Genomic DNA, 15,798 nt, shown 5'->3' with positions numbered 1-15,798 from the left:
AACCTGCTGCTGCGCCAAGGCTGCTGCCGAGATGGAGGGAGGCTGCTCCGTGCCATCGCGCGCTGGCGGTGCAGACCATCATCATCACCCATGAGACACCCAACCCTGTTTTACAAAGGTGTTCCTCCAGCCGGACTGGGAATGGGAAGGAGCTCACGTCACGGTGAGGGGTGGAGAGCAAAGAGCTTTACAGCACCTTACGAGGGTCAGAGGGAGAAATCACAGAACACTGAAAAGGGCTCATCCAGGTCCAGAGGAGGGGGCAGCAGAGCGGTCCCTCCGCTGCAGGAACATCACCACCCGCCCTGCGCCCACCTCCCTTGTTCTCCGGAACAAGGGATGCTCATTCCCTTGGGGGTCACCACCGCCACAGCAGGGGGGTGACCTCTCCCATCGCCCCTGGCTGTCTGAGCGGACCCCGACCCACAGCCTCGCCAAGAGGGTTGCCCGGTCCCGGCTGCACCCCGGGCCTGACCAGCAGCACCGGGGCCGTGCCACTGTCAAAGATGTTCACATCTTTGTCTTTTCAGACGCTTAAATATTTGGCAGCGTTTGTAAAATAATAATCTTTTGTAAAATAATAATCATCATCTGAGCGTGCTTTTTTTTTTTTTTTAAGACATGAGGTCCGTTCCAAGCACAGCTAGCAACCCCAGGTCAGCAGGGTCTCATTTTCTGGCTCAGTCCTTCCCGTTCTCCTGCCAACATCGTATTATAATGCACTCATGTCTGCGCTGGCAGCGGGCTGCTCCTCGCCTGGGGGATGTCGCAGCCGGTGAGAGACGCCTGCCGGGCTCTGCTCCGCTCTTAAGGAAGAGCTGCCCCTTCTGGGGGGAGCCCAGAGACAGCCCCCCCCCGCAGAAGCATCCAGCTGCTCTGTTTCATCCCCGTCACAGCTCGTAGCAGCCCGAGGTCATTGCGAGCAGGAAATTCTTCATCGAAAAGCGAAGGTTAAAAGCAGGGGGCCAAGAACGTTGCAGATATGAGAAAGCTCCATTCCACCAAAAGCCGTAAATCAACAGTAATTCACCCCGCGTGGGGGCCAAGCCCACACGTTCCAGGCGGGGATTTCGAAATGGGAGCTCAGCCCCAGGCAGCGCCCCGCCGCGTGACTGCCGGTCCCTCGCCCAGCTCTCCCCGGCCCCGCTCCTGCCGCTGCGCTCACTGCTTTCCTGCAGCCAGGGAGGAAAGCGTCTCTCCAGTGCAAGACACTGGCTGACAAACGTAAATCTCTGGGCCGTGTTCCTAGGAACTTAATAACAACAGGCTGAAAAATCAGCCGGGGGTGCTAAAAATAAACAAATACATGGAGGAATTTGGCTCACGTGATGCCTCCTGCCTACAGGCAAACATCATCTGCCCCTTGCACAGCACCGAAGAAAACTGCACAGAGCCTCGAGGAAAACCGCTCTGGCTTTATTTGTTCCAGCCACAACCCCTGTGCCACCCCCCAAACTCTGGCGCTGCTTTTGTGTTCGAACCCGCATCCTTCGCAGCAAGGATGGAGAGAGCCGAGCGAGATAAAAGCATCCCCACGGGCCCCGACTTCTGCGTGCAGTCGGCTGGGTCCGTCCCCGGCCGCAGACCCCAGCCCCGAGCCACCCCCAGCACCCCGCCAGCGAGGAAGAAGAGGAAGGGAGGACTTACTCGAGGAATCGTGTGATGTACTCCCGGCTGCAGCGGGACCAGGTGAGTGGGGACGTGTCATACAGGAGCTGTGGAGACATGATGAAAGGTCTTTTCCCAACTGGCTCGCAGTCATTGCTGCTTCCATCATGCTGAATCCCAAAACTGTGTAAGAGCACAGCCCCACAAAGGAGAGGTGAGCCGCACGCCGCTACAACCGCGCAGCCTCTCTGCCTTCCAGCACAACGACACGCGACGCCGGACATCGCAAACCCTCCCGGCTCTGCGGGGACTCGGTCATTAACAGGACCGGGGGATCTGGCCATGCGGGACATTTTAGTGACACCAGGGACACTGCCCCGAACTCTGTCCCATGCTTCTGTTTCAGATTTTCTACTGAAAACTCAGCCAGGAAAAAAGTAATGAGACTACTGAACAAGATCAAGTTAACTAAACACACCAGGTGTGTGGGTTTACCATACAAAGATATCTATTACGAACTGTGAGGTTGAAGTGATCTTGTCAAAATTTACTTGAAATTAGGGCAGGTAAAATTCTGTCACTGACCCTATAAGGGTCACAGACCCTATTCTAAAACGTCTCGATGGGCAACCCTCTTCTCTTCAGCATCAGCAACACAGGACAACGTCCAAACGCAGGACGTTGTCCAGGTTGCTCTAGATTACGTGATTTTCATTGAACCTGGGGCAACCAAAAAGCAGGGTGAATTCCCCGGGAGCAGAGGAAGGTTCACAGCAGTGAGGAACCGCTCAGCAATCTTCTCCCAGGTTCCACCCGTGCCTTCGCAAGCCCCGAGGGAGCAGCGCAGAGGACAGAGGTCAGAGGAGAGGAGGAGGAAGCCGGTGGTACCTGTGTCCGAGCTCGTGGGCCACGGTGAAGGCCAGGGGCAGCCCCGTGTCCTCGTTGATGTTGCAGCTCCTGTGGGGCTGGCACATCCCCGCCACGTGGGACAGACCCAGGGTCTCGCAGGGTCTGTTCATGGCTGCGCAGATGTCCTTCCTTGGGCGACGGAGACAACAAACACACAGACACAGAGCAAAGAGGGGGTTTGAAAGTGGCAGGACCCAACGCGAGGCGCGGGAAGGAGCATGGGACGCGTCCCAGCCCACGGAGGAAGACACGGACACTGGCCAAACAGAAGCGAGAATGGAGACATCCAACGTCTTTCTGCAACGGAAAGATTTACGACCTTTCCTTTCCCCTTTACTCCCCCGGTATCCCCGGCTTCTTATTAAGCCTGATTAATGGGAACTGCTAGCCAGCCTGGCTACATTTACTCCTTTGTATAAATAAAGCTGATGCTGGGGATAATCAGGCAATTACTGCATTGCTTGGGGAAGCGCATCCCAGGGGTGCTGCGGTCCAGGGCAAAGGGGCTCCAGCCACCCAGGAAGAACAACTCCATTGAAGTACGCGGCCTTAAGTGCCTTATTTCTGCTACAAAGCAAACTTCCTACAGAAGATAAAACTGTTGCGGGTTGTGAATCATCACACAAGCCACCACGCTACGGCCAAGAGCCAAGCCGCTGCACAGCCTGAAACCATCAAACCCCGTTCTGACTGCAAGGTATATAAACTTGGCCAGAAGCATGAATTCCTGCGAGCTTCATGGGAGGTCACGGGCCTTCTCAGAGGCTCCTCTGCCAACCCCAGCATTAGCCTCCAAGGGAAAAGGAGAGTTAATCCCCGTGTACGTCTCCTGGGAGGATCCAGCCGTCCTGGGGCTTGGCAATCGGGCCACGGTGAAAACCTGGTTTGGAAACCACAACTGCTAGTTAACTGGGAGCTGTCTCCAGTCTTAAACCTGAGATCTGAGACCAGTTCCAGCCGTTAGCACCAGGTTATCTTCAGATTTCATGTTACGGATCTTATGCGCAGGTGCCCAGTGAGGGCTCAGGCGCGGAGAGGGAGATTTCAACAGCTCCCACCGAGACGCTCCTCTGGCTGCCCGGCTGCCCCCCGTCCACAGCCGTGTTTCTAGCTGCCACCGTAGCACCTACAGCATAAAATTTGCACGTGGGCACAATACCTTGTGAGCAGGACCGCGACATCGTGATGCAGGGGATGGGAATCTCCTTTAACGTTGATGCTCTTCTGCCACTTGCAAAAGCTTCTCAAGGTGTTGTCTGCGTGGTGGGAGATCTTCAGATCCTCCTGCCAACATAATTAAAAGCCTGCTGTCATATTGCTGCCAGATCCGCTTGGGTTTTAGGACGCAGTGGGGAGGGGTCTGATCTCAGACAGATCAGAGTGAGATTGGGAGTAACTGCCATCCAGATGGAATCGCTCCATGTTTATAGGCTGTAGGCTGGGCGGGAATACAGCCCTTTTCTGCCTTCTTTTCATCTGCGATTCAACCGAAACATTAGATCATCTGACACTGGGGGTTAAGAAACACTGCGGGAAAATATCCCGTCCCGGCTGACGGAGAAGGCCGCAGATGGGGAGCCCGTCGGAGCGGCGTCAGGCTCCCTGAGAGCCACCGCTGCAGCTGGGACCACAAACAGCCAGCGACTCGCTCCCGCCGCTACCGGCGGCGATGCTGACTTATCCTAAATTATTGTAAGGATCAGACCCCGCAGCTCCTCTGACCACGCCGTTCCCTTGACTCCACCAGGGCTGCAGCCCACGTAGAAGACAAGGAAGCAAGGCACAGGCATCTGCCTTTATCTCACGCAAATTCACCCAAGCCACGAAAACAGCCCCAGAGAGAGCTGCCGGGCTCCCGGGGCCGCCTGCCGGCCCGGCCCAGCCTGGCTGCCGGGAGGGCAGGGTGAGTCACCGCGCTTTCTTTTCTATACCTCTTCGTCCTCCAGCAGGATGAGTCGCACTATGGCGATGTTGATGGGGTTCCCGATGCTGGCGTGGTGGAACAGACCCGCCACCTGCAACATGCAAACGGCAAAGAAATAAAGCCCAAAAGAAAGACTTTGCCCTGCGACACCGCTGCCGGTAAGTACGTCTGCAGGGGAACACGAGCTCCAGGGGAAGCTACTGGAGGTTGTTGACAGCATCTCGGGGAATTCCCCAAAATGAAAGACAAGAGCAGATGCAGACCTGGACTAAAGCCTCGGGAGCGTGAGGATATCTATTCAAAATTGATACCATCTGCGTAGCACACTGAAACTCAACCAGAAATGCCCGGGGCAGCACCTCTGCTTTCACTCCCTGCAGCTGCCTTTAACATCTCAAAGGAAGGCTGTGCTCTCCGGGTGCCTTCGCCAGCCCCCAGGGACCCAGGGGTGTTACCATGAGGTCCTCTGCCCAATCCCACCCTCTCTGGCCATCAACCAACGCCCTCTTCTGAAACGCACATAGGTGCCACCGGCGGCAGCAGAAGAGTGAACAGACTAAACCAACTCACACTGACTTATCTGCTTGTTTTATGCCACCAGCAACGTCCCCCCAGATTGCTAGTGAAGACCACCACAAGCTGGTGCTCCTTCCCTTCACTGTCCTCAGTGGCACCTTCCCAGGAAAGCCGTTCACGTCTCTCCTGCTAACCAGGCCAGTGCCGACATTGGCTCCGACGGCAGCTGCCCCGGCGCACTCCCAGCCTCGAGTGGAGGGAGTCTGAGCCAAAGCTCCCAGGTAGGTCCCCGCAGGTCTCTCCTCCTACAAGGAGGTTTCCTTACCGCGCAGAAGGCCGTGGGTGGCCCTCGCGCGGGCTTCGGGGTGGTTTCAGCTTCAGCTGCGTCCCCATGCCCACGCTGCCTGCAGACCTGCCCGGGGAGAGCCACGGGCAGCACCCACCACCTCCCTTCCCTGGAGCATCCCTGCCCTCGGGGTGTCTCCCCAGGAGGCCACGCTATCCGTCCCCACAGCGGGAAGAAGGGAGCAGCCCTTGAGCCCATGGGGAAGGTGAAACCGCGGCACACTGAGCTGCTCCCGGCTGCAGGGAGGTTTTGGCCTGGGGCTCGCCGACACCGACCTGTCCTCCTGCAGCGGATGGAGCACTGAGCAATGCAGAAGAGCCACCGCGTGGGCGGGAACAGCCCGTCTGGCGAGAGGTTTGCTGAGGTCCCACCAGGGATGAGTCCTTGGCAAGCCCAGCGGTCTTTATGTCTCATAGCCGCGTCCCCGGGGACCCGGTGGCTTTGCCATTGAGAGGACCAGGACTCACCATGTTCATCACGGTCAGCACGTACTTCTCTATGTTCTCGCTCCCATGGTATTCTATCATCTTGGTGTCTGCCACCACCAGCGTTTCCACCCACTTCTCCTTGCTGACGGAGCGCTGCTTTATCCTTCTCTTCCTGTGCTGCTTCTGTTCCCATCTTTCCCTCCGCTTCTCAGACCTCTCCAGGCTTTCCTGAGATTCTGAGGGAACAAAGTGGGAAAAGACTCTTTTTTTTTTTTGTAAAACATCTGCAATATTGGTAAAATATCTTCAAGGTCCTTTTTTTTTTTTTAATTCAAATAAATAACCTTTTGGTGTTGAGAAGGAGGCCCACACATAGACCCATGACCTACGTGTATTTTGCTGTGCTCTATGTTCCAAAAAATTACCAGGGGGGTGAAGACTGTGACCTCAGTCTGTTGCACAGCAACATTAGCGTGATAGAAAAAAAAAATACAAAATAAAGCATTTGAAGTAATTTCTTTGACTAGAGCAGGGTTTGCAATATTCCACGAGGAACACGGACCATCCAAGAGCAGAGCTATTAGGGTTTGTATCGACCTATGAATTTACAGGCAACCCTGCAGAGATGCTTGAGCACGTACCACCGAGAAATACCGGCGGCTCAGCATTTCTGATTATCATCACAAATTTGTATTTTGCAGAGGGAGATGGCTCCCCAACAGGACAACCTCCCGAAGCTGGGCTGATGTCTCGAGCCAAATCCTGAAGATCATGAGCGTCCTGGGCAAGCCCGAGATGTTGCAGAACGACACAGAGATTTCCTCGGCCACAGGGAGACTGAACTCTGCTCCTTCCCAAGGAGAAACAACGGGAACATTCACTGGGCTGCACAGAGACAGGAGGCGGAGGAGAGCTCGGATGCTCCTCACGCACACCAGCAACTGGGAATTCTCATGTGGAGACTCTTCCTGTGACGCTGCTCCAAGATCAAGGTCAGGGTCAGCCCCAGGCTGGGTAAAGGCTTTACGAACCACATCCCACACAGTGGGAATCGCTTTTATGACCAGTTTCTAAGGGCTCAGCCTTACTTTGTTAACAATGGACTTTTACATTTTGTGGACTACACTGTACTTTAGCTGTGAAAGAGTGTTTTATCCCCCAGCCTGAAAAATCCCAAGTATCTGGATAATTTGATGAATTGCTAATACCACTCTGACAGTTTAATCGCAACGGCTTCCTTGGAGCTTGTTCCCATTGTGTCCTTCGCTGCTAAGCTTCCAGCCGGGACGTGAAGGTACTGCAGAGAAGACGGGTGCAGAGGGCTCCCGGGATCCCAGGGAAGGTTCGCACGGCATTTTCCCCTTGAGACCCCTCTTAAACACGTGTCCAGCTGTACACACAGGCTGCACCGGGTATTGACAGCAGCCAAATAACACCTAACAGCCTAACGCCAGCCGCTCCTGTGGTGGTTTGCAAAGCAAACCCGCAATACGTCAGTACAAAATGAAAGGCTTGCAGTCGTTAAAATCCTACAGACTTTTGGTTTCCTTTCCAGGGTATACACATCCCGTGCACGTCGCGAGCCCAGACTGCAGCGGAGATTCACGTGCGTTACACACGGGCCGTATTGCACCCAGTGAAATTCATTTACAATGAATAGACATCAAAGTCTGGAAGGAGCCCTTATGATTACTACCATAGGTTAAATAATTAATTTAGATTAAGGTGAAAAATGCCTGAAGATAACCTGATTATAAAAAAACAAACAAACAAACAAAACCCCAAATTTTCCAAAAGCAGAGAGCTCTAGGAAATAGCAAAACAGGGCGCAGTGCCTGGAAGATGCAGCTTCACCGATGCAGATGAGGAATAAAGCACCCGTGAGCTGCCGGGGATGCACCGAATTCCTCATTACTGGCAATGTTGGGCTTGGAAGTATATCTGACCCATCTGCTCCGGACAGAGGAGAAGGCGCTGGTGTGCGCCCTCTGTCCCGCAGCGCAGAGACCCCTGGGGCAGCGACTGGGTTTCACTCCAAAAGCCCAATGCCCCGGCAGGTGAGAAACCGGTGTTTGCAAGGAAATCAAAACAAAGACTCAGTCTCCACATCCCGGGGCGCTCGCAGTGGGGCCAGGAGGAAAAGATGAGAGCGAGAGGCCTGAGGTTCGGCACGCATTGAGTCATGCATGTGAGAAACATAAGCAAACACAGAAAAATCGGCAGGAGAAAAAAACCAACCCAACCCTGTGCTCTGCAGTGATTCCTGTGACTTGTGGGCTCCGGTCATTAATGCCACAAACCCACCGCCCGGCGCTCGGCGAGCCAGCTCTCCCGACGAGCCATTTGAATGAGCTTTCCTGTAATGAAGACGCCCGTGGGGACGGTTATGGGGGCACCGCTGGGGCCACCGGGCTGTCTCTCAGCGAGCGGCTCCCGGCCATCGGATACCCACCCACCGGCAGCACCGCCGGGGGCTAAGGCTTGGACCTGCTCCCTTTATCTTTCCACCACGTGCTTCATACGAATCCCAGGACCCAGCTGCTACCGGCTCATCGCAAAAGCGTGAGAGAAAGGGGACCATACCTTGGACGCCACAGGGTTCCCGTGGAGCTGGTGGCCTCCTGCCTTGCTCTGCCCCATGCTCGGGCGCCTGGCGCTTGTATATCCTGTGGGGCTGCGCCGCTCCATCCTCCTGAAAGCTGGCGGACACTGGTTCGATGAAATAGTCCTCGTTCATGAGCCGAAACACACCTTTCTGGCAGGGAGAGACAAAGTTGTCACCGTGAAGCCATCTGCATCTAGCACAGACCCACACTGAAGAACATGGGAATGGGAGAGGGTTTGCAAAATCTTCCAGGAAGAAACAGGTGTTCTCTAAAGAAACTGTTTTTATGGGTATTTTAGAGCTCTGAACTCCCAGACAAAAGTGCACAAGCCAGCATGGACCGACCATTAAGAAGGTAAAAAGCCAAAGAGATCCCCTCACAAAGTGAGACGGGTGGTGAACCCGAGGGGCGTCTGGCAGTGAGGAGCTCAGGGACCGCAGCGATGCTGAGGCAGAGGAACGCCTTCTCCGGAGAACCGGAGCACGCCAGGAATAAGCGTGCATACGGTCTCAGACTGCGCTCCCTCCTCTGTGCTCGTGCCACCTCTCTCTGACCTGCCGGGAGATGCTCCAGCGAGACAGCCCAAAGGGCGGCTTTGACCATAGCGCAGCACCGGTGTTCTGAGCAAGTGCTGCGCAAACGGAGGTGTTTTCTGAAGGATTTCCTCATCAGACGCAGCCAGTCGCCTCTGGCCTTTTGCACCGCCCAGGCACCACCATCGTGAGTCGCGGGGCCGCAGGCTTCCCGTGGTCACAGACCAGAAAACCTCCAGGGAAGAGGAACCTGCAGCAGCACTTGATCGTGGCAGGAGCTCCAATCCAGGGAAGTCAGTCCCAGGACAAGGAGCACGGCCCCTCCACGCAGCGACGGGGAGGATGTGTTATCGGCATCACTCCTTTAGCAGGAAATGACACCCTGAAACTTTCTTTGGTTAATCACGACGCCCCTGACCTGGCCCAGCTGCGGCACCTCGGTGCGGACTCGCACAGGACTCCCCGGCCTCCACGCCGCATCGCACCACCACGCAGCCGCGTGGGAGGCTCCTTGGGTGGGCGGCTTCACCCCAAGGAACGGGAGCTCCCGCGGGAGTCCGCAGCGTCGATCGGCCACTCAGGGTGCTGCCGGGAGGAGTGTTTTGTAAATGTCCTTTGTGCCCGAAGACAACTCCACCTGCTCTCGGCCGCTGCAGAGCAGCCGTAGGGCGCCCGGAGCGGGCTGAGGTGTCCTACGCTGCCCTGGGGGCCCGCCCGTGCGCAGCTCTGCTTACCACGCTTTTGCTCGCACGCGTTTATTACTTTCACACCTCAGGACAGGGCCGGGACAGAGAGAGGGACAAAGCACGCCTCTCCAGCTGTTGCCACGCTTCCAAGACACAACAGGACGGAGCTGCTGCTTTCTCGCTTCTTGCCGGGGAGGAGAAAACGGCTGCCTCCCTAATTAACTCCTTGCAAATGCGAAATAACAAGAAGAAAACACCATGGGGATGGGGATGGGGGAGGAAGGGAAGGAGGCCACCGATAGGATTCCTTCTCCGTTTCCCGATGCAGGTTATTCCGAGCCAGGAAGGGAGCAGAGACCGCTGCCGCGGCTGAGCTCTGCCCGGGGTGCCCTGCGCGGGGGCCAGGCTCTGCCACCGGCTGGTTCTGCAGAAGCCCCCGGGGGAAGGTCCGCTTTTCTCTGTATAAAACACACCCCGTTAACCTTTCTGCACCTTGCAGGTCCCAGTCCAGCCCGGTAAGCAGCGCCAGAACCCCTACGCCCTGTCTCCTGCTCCCTCGCCACGGTCTGCAACAAGAGTAAGAAATAACCTCAGAGACGATGAAATTGCACTGGCAAAACTACGCAAGAGAGAGCAGAACCCAACTCTCGCCACTATTTTATGTTAAAATCACTGACAGGAGTCGTCTCACGGTAGTGCTGTAAGAAAGGTGGAGGCTGGTCACGGGAACAGGGATGTCGGAGGCGGCCAAGGGTGTCAAACGAGGTACAGTCGTGGTGTGCTACACCAGTAATGGATACTGGAGTGGGGGCGGCGCCAACGATGGTAATGGGGAACTCGGCCCTTTGAGGTGCTGACGTGATTCGGTTCATCCCGCGAGGCTGCCGCAAGCGGCACGTGCGTCACGACTGGGGACGGCAGAGCGCTTTCCCTGCAGCGAGGCTGGGCTTGACACAGGAGGTGGTAGCACCACCACGTCACGAGTCGATATGTAATGCGCTGCCTGCCTACAGCTCTGTGCTCTCCCACACCTGCAGTACGCTCCTCGTACACCCTGTAATACCGACTGTGCTTACAAGGGGTGTTTGAGTAATGCCACGTATGAGGACAGGCTGGGAGAGTCGGGGGTGTTCAGCCCGGGGAAGAGAAGGCTCCGGGGAGACCTCAGAGCCCCTTCCAGTGCCTAAAGGGGCTCCAGGAGAGCCGGGGAGGGACTTTTTCCAAGGGCACGGAGGGATAGGAGGAGGGGGAATGGCTTCACACTGGAAGAGGGCAGATTTGGATGAGATATTATGAATAAATTCTTTACTCTGAGGGCGGTGAGCCCCTGGCGCAGGGTGCCCCGAGGAGCTGTGGCTGCCCCATCCCTGGAGGGGTTCAAGGCCGGGTTGGACGGGGCCGGGAGCAGCCTGGGCTGGGGGGAGGGGGCCCTGCCCGGGGCAGGGGTGGCACTGGGTGGTCTTCAAGGTCCCTTCCCACCCAAACCATTCTGTGATTCTATGAAGCAGTAGCTCAGAATATACTTTACTTTCCACGATAATTACGAGCCACACAGCACACTGCTGAGGGCCGTTTTCTGTGGTTTAGTATCGGTCTGACAAAAAGCTGTGGCTGTTTTAAGACTGAGTAGAGAAGGTTTAAAGTAACTTCAAGTTGAGTTTTGCTCACCACTCGCAGTTTATGGGCTGCAGACCCTCTCGCAACGTTGTGCTAATGCCTCTTGAGAGCTAACAATATTTTCTGCTTCTTAAAAAAAAATACTAATCCATAGCATTTGCACAATACTGTTCGTTTTCAACACACTTTACAGACCTTAATTAGTGTTCACCGAACACCACTATGAAATGGATGTTTTCAGGTGACACATTATGTGGACAAATTACTTAACGAGTAACTTCTTTTTTTGCTCTCCCATCTGTGGTTAATTCACAGAGAGAAGTTTAATTCTCTTAACCAGAATGTACTTCAAATGACCCGGGTGAGCACCCTGCAGCCCATTCGCTATTAGCAGCCCGCTTTTGCCTGACTCGCACCGCAGGACTGGATTTCTCAGTCTGACGGCAGACTGCAGCTCGCTGGCAGGACGAGGCCACGCAAACCTTCCCAGAACCATCATATATAACCGGGGGTGTGTGTGTGTGTGTGTGTCTCCATGTGTAAACAGACATTTACGGGAGTACTCAGGACACTTTCTGCTTCTGTGTACGCTGCAGCCATCAGTGTTTCTCTCACACAAACATGCAAAGAAAAACAAATCAAAAACTTGTGGGTTCCTCCCAGGCACATCTATCTATTTTTTCACCGGAATGATGGCCCTGGCTATTTTCTGCAGCCTTCATCCCCCCGGAGCCAGGGCTGCCGCGTGAAGTGCAGGGTGTCCAACACCCTCACACGCTGTTAAATTTAGTAGGAAACGAGCAAACACCACCTTCCAGGACGCGCCGAGCTCCTGCCCTGCCCTGAGCCACGGCAGGGAAGGTCTGAGCTCTCTTCTTGCAGGTTCAGGTGTCGGAGAGGCAGCAGCGATGCTCCCCGCCGCACGCCTGTGGGCTGCGCTCCCTCTGCTCTCCCCGAAATCCGGCAGCACAGCCCTGCGCCTCCAGACAAAGCGCAGTGACTGGGGTGGCCTCTGCAGACCTTCCATTTAAAAGCCGCCCCGCTCGACCAGGCTACCTCGGCGCACAGACACACACATGCCTTTAGTTAAACGCGGGAAGATTAAAATGCCAACGCAGCCCCCGGCCGAGCGAAGCCACCCGCAGCAGCCAGCAGAGCCATGATCCGATGGAGTTATCGTCCCTCCAAACCCAGGGGTGAGCACGGCCGGTGGTCCCCCCCTCCGCCCCGTGCCCATGCTGGGGATGCGGAGGGTTTTTCCTGGGGTCAGCCCCTGGGAAGGAGAACCCTCCCCCATACACCCACCGCCTCCGGGGAACCCCAGCACCTCTGTCATCCCACCGCCCCTGCTCGGCAACGGGGGGGTGCGCATCACGGGGGCTTCCAAGTCATATGGTACCACTTCTGCAAACCCCCAAGAGGTTTTAAACCCTGCGGGGAGGTGGTACCCGCGCTAGCTGGATGCCGGCTCACGCACACACACACGTTTATGCTGAAGTCCTGAGTTTGCCTTGCTGAGCACCGACACAAGGGTCTTATTGGTTGAAAGCCGCTTCGCCTTTCAGCAAAGCTTACACTCTTACAGGTCACCGTCGCCTTCGAAAATATTTGCAGCACAATAAGGCCGGGGAGGTGTTCACAAAACATAAAGAAGTTTCACTGCACATGAGCTGCGTTACCATAACCCCCCCCGGCTTCGAACACCTCGTTTTCAGATGTGTTTCTCATAATCCCACGTTCACGTACCAGAAGGCAGAGGCGATATGAGAATTGCTCTCTTTGGGAATTTGGACACAAACAAGTAAACACAGTCCCAGAGAGTTCCCAAGCCACTGGAATCCGTGGGAAATTTACAGTCAGCTCATCCACGGATGCATCAAACCTACGTGAAGAGACCCTGACTCTGCCGCTGGCAGGGGGAGTTTTGCTACTGCTTTCAGCAGAAAAAAAGGATTTCACACAGCTTCTGCTATTTCCTTATTGACTAAAAATCTCCGTACTTACCAGACCATCACACGTGCTGAGCACGGCCAGCCCTCCCGCCAGCGCCCGGCTCTGCACCTCCCCGATCATATGGCAGGAGTTGTACGCGTGAGACTGGATCTTGGCGTTAGCGATCCCCCCGTATCGCCTCTCGCTGACGAACCCAGGCGCCAGGAGGTTGTGGTTGAGGCTCAGGTTGAATTTCAGCGGTTGTCCTTTGTAATGCAGTTCATAGAAGGCGAGAAACTTGCTCCTGGAGGAAGGAGACCTTCGGTGAAGGGCTCGGTGGGACAAATCATAGGACAGGAATGAGCCGCTCTCGTCAACCTTGACGGGATGAACGATGTCGCTGCTGGAGTACGGCAGGGCAGGCTCTGGCAAGAAAGGAGTTCAGTGGTTAGCTTCAGCGTTCCTCACCTTTCCTCCCCCACCCCTTCAGCCGGATGCTGAACGCCCAGGGCAGCCCAGTGGGGTCAGGTACCCAAACACCAGTTGGATCGGGCAACTGGTGTCCACTGCTGCTGCCAGAGGGACGGCAGGGAGCAGGGAAGGGCAGGAGGTGGCAGGGATGGGGTTTTCCCTGGGAGAGGGTTCGGGTCAGGGGTAGGGTGGGGAGGGATGAGGTGGGCGAGGAGGGGGCTGCGGGGGGAAGGGAATAAACACCACCCAACCCACCCAATCCAACCCAGCCCAAAAACCAAAACAACCCGCAAAATCCTCAATCCCAGTTTCGAAGCGGTGTTTGAAAGCCGCCTCTGGGGGCAAAGCACCCCCCGGGCACGGAGCGCCCCGGAGCTTCCCCGGGCTGGGTGCACACCGCAGCGCCCGGAGGGGCCGGGGGGAGCCCGGGGGGGAGCCCAGGGGGAGCCGGGGGCCCGGCCCTTCCCAGCCCGCCGGAGCGGCGGGGCGAGCCCCGCAGCGGCGGGGGGACACCGGGCTGCCCGGCGGCGGCTCCGGCGGCCGCCGCGCTCCCCCCGCGCATCTGCGCTGCGCCGCGCCGGCACCCCCGCGCACATCCCCCGCACCCGCCGCCCACCCCTCCGCGGACCTGTCCCCGCCGTCCCTCCGCCCGCCTGCGCGCCCGCGGCCAGCGCGGCGGCGAGGAGCAGGAGGCCGGCCGGGGCCGGGGCCGGGGCCGGGGCCGGGGCCGGGGCCGGGGCCGGGGCCGGCATGGGTGCGGGCAGCGCGCGGCTCAGCGCGGGCGGCGGCGGCGGCGGCGGCGGGCCATGCCGTCGGGGCGGCCGCAGCGGGCGGAGCTCCGCGCCTGCGGAGGGCGCGGGCAGGGCCGGGCCGGGGCGGGCAGCGCGCGCGCCCGCCCGCCCGCCGCTGCCGGTGCCGGTGCCGGTGCGGGACGAGGGCGCCCCCCCGCGGCCGCGTTTGTGCCCTTCCTCCGGCGCCGCCCCCGCCCGCCGCGCCGCGGGGCTGCGCGAATTTCCAGCGGAAAATGGAAAAGCGGCGCTTTGGGGAGGCTGCCGTCCCGGCTGGGGCGGCCCTCGGGGCATCTGTTTGAAATGTTCTCGTCAGGGTGAAATGGGTGGGAAATACAAAACTTGGATCGTGGAATCACAGCATGGTTTGGGTTGAAAGGGACCTTGAAGACCACCCAGTGCCACCCCTGCCCCGGGCAGGGCCCCCTCCCCCCAGCCCAGGCTGCTCCCAGCCCCGTCCAACCCGGCCTTGAACCCCTCCAGGGATGGGGCAGCCACAGCTCCTCGGGGCACCCTGCGCCAGGGGCTCACCGCCCGCACGGGGACACATTTCTCCCTCACATCTCATCTCAATCTGCCCTCTTCCAGTCTGAAGCCGTTCTCCCTCGTCCCATCACTCCGTGCCCTTGGAAAAAGTCCCTCCCCGGCTCTGCTGGAGCCCCTTTAGGCACTGGAAGGGGCTCTGAGGTCTCCGCGGAGCCTTCTCTTCTCCAGGCTGACCCCCCCACCTCTCCCAGCCTGTCCTCCCAGCAGAGGGGCTCCAGCCCTCCCAGCAGCTCCGGGGCCTCCTCTGCCCAACCTGGATTTGTGCTTGGATTGTTTGATGCCATTTCGATAACATTGGGGTTTTACTGTGGGAGTATGGCCTCCACACCGCTTCCCCTCCTCTGCTTGTCAGCATCACACCACCCCGTGCTCTCTGCAAACGCCAGAAGGGAAAAATGGTTAAAAATGGTGAAAGAATGGCAAACCGAGTGTGGAGCATCCGCTACGCCAGCGCTGAAAGGGGACTGGCGAGCGAGGGCCGAGGGAACCGGGGTGAGGGGGACGGGGTGACCCCCTCCGGCGTCTCCGCGCCCCCGCCCCCCCCCCCCCCCCCCCCCGGGCAGAGGGGGCGGAATTCGCGGAGAAAAGGACAATAAACGCATTTTCTCGGCACGGCTGCGGGCGGCCCTGCCCCGGGTGCGCTGCCAATGCCCCGCGTTCCCGCGGCGGTCGCGCCTGCTGCGGCTCCGCTTCTGCCGGCCCGGGGAGAGGGGTGGGGGCAGGTGTATGTGGGTTTTTTTAATTAAATGATAATGTTAAATATGCAAATGAGCTGCGGCAGCGCGACCCCCAGCGGCCGCAGCGGGGGCCGGGCGGGGCGCGAGCGGGGGGGCGCTTGCGAGTACGATAGACGCAAGATATTGCGCGTGGCGCCCGGCTAGCTCAGTC

The 15,798-nt window shown here is 57.8% G+C and overlaps 1 protein-coding gene across 1 annotated transcript in view; it reads right to left on the bottom strand.

The window, feature by feature from the left end:
• The window catches only part of ADAMTS7 (ADAM metallopeptidase with thrombospondin type 1 motif 7), a gene marked incomplete at its 5' end in the record, with an annotated part of 53,127 nt that extends 37,933 nt beyond the window's left edge, over nt 1-15,194 (bottom strand). The window contains 9 exons of the mRNA XM_082488970.1: nt 1,648-1,791; nt 2,497-2,646; nt 3,677-3,801; nt 4,449-4,532; nt 5,771-5,967; nt 8,315-8,486; nt 13,178-13,530; nt 14,205-14,420; nt 15,164-15,194. Of these exons, the coding sequence (XP_082345096.1) occupies nt 1,648-1,791; nt 2,497-2,646; nt 3,677-3,801; nt 4,449-4,532; nt 5,771-5,967; nt 8,315-8,486; nt 13,178-13,530; nt 14,205-14,420; nt 15,164-15,194 (1,472 nt within the window). The remainder of the gene's footprint in view (nt 1-1,647; nt 1,792-2,496; nt 2,647-3,676; nt 3,802-4,448; nt 4,533-5,770; nt 5,968-8,314; nt 8,487-13,177; nt 13,531-14,204; nt 14,421-15,163) is intronic.
• Nucleotides 15,195-15,798: the final 604 nt, after the last annotated feature.

This window comes from Vanellus vanellus, assembly GCF_965231255.1.
Source record: "Vanellus vanellus genome assembly, chromosome: 11".
In the NCBI taxonomy this organism is placed as follows: domain Eukaryota; kingdom Metazoa; phylum Chordata; class Aves; order Charadriiformes; family Charadriidae; genus Vanellus; species Vanellus vanellus.
The sequence above is the reverse complement of the archived record's forward strand: the minus strand, read 5'-3'. Positions and strand labels throughout refer to the sequence as shown.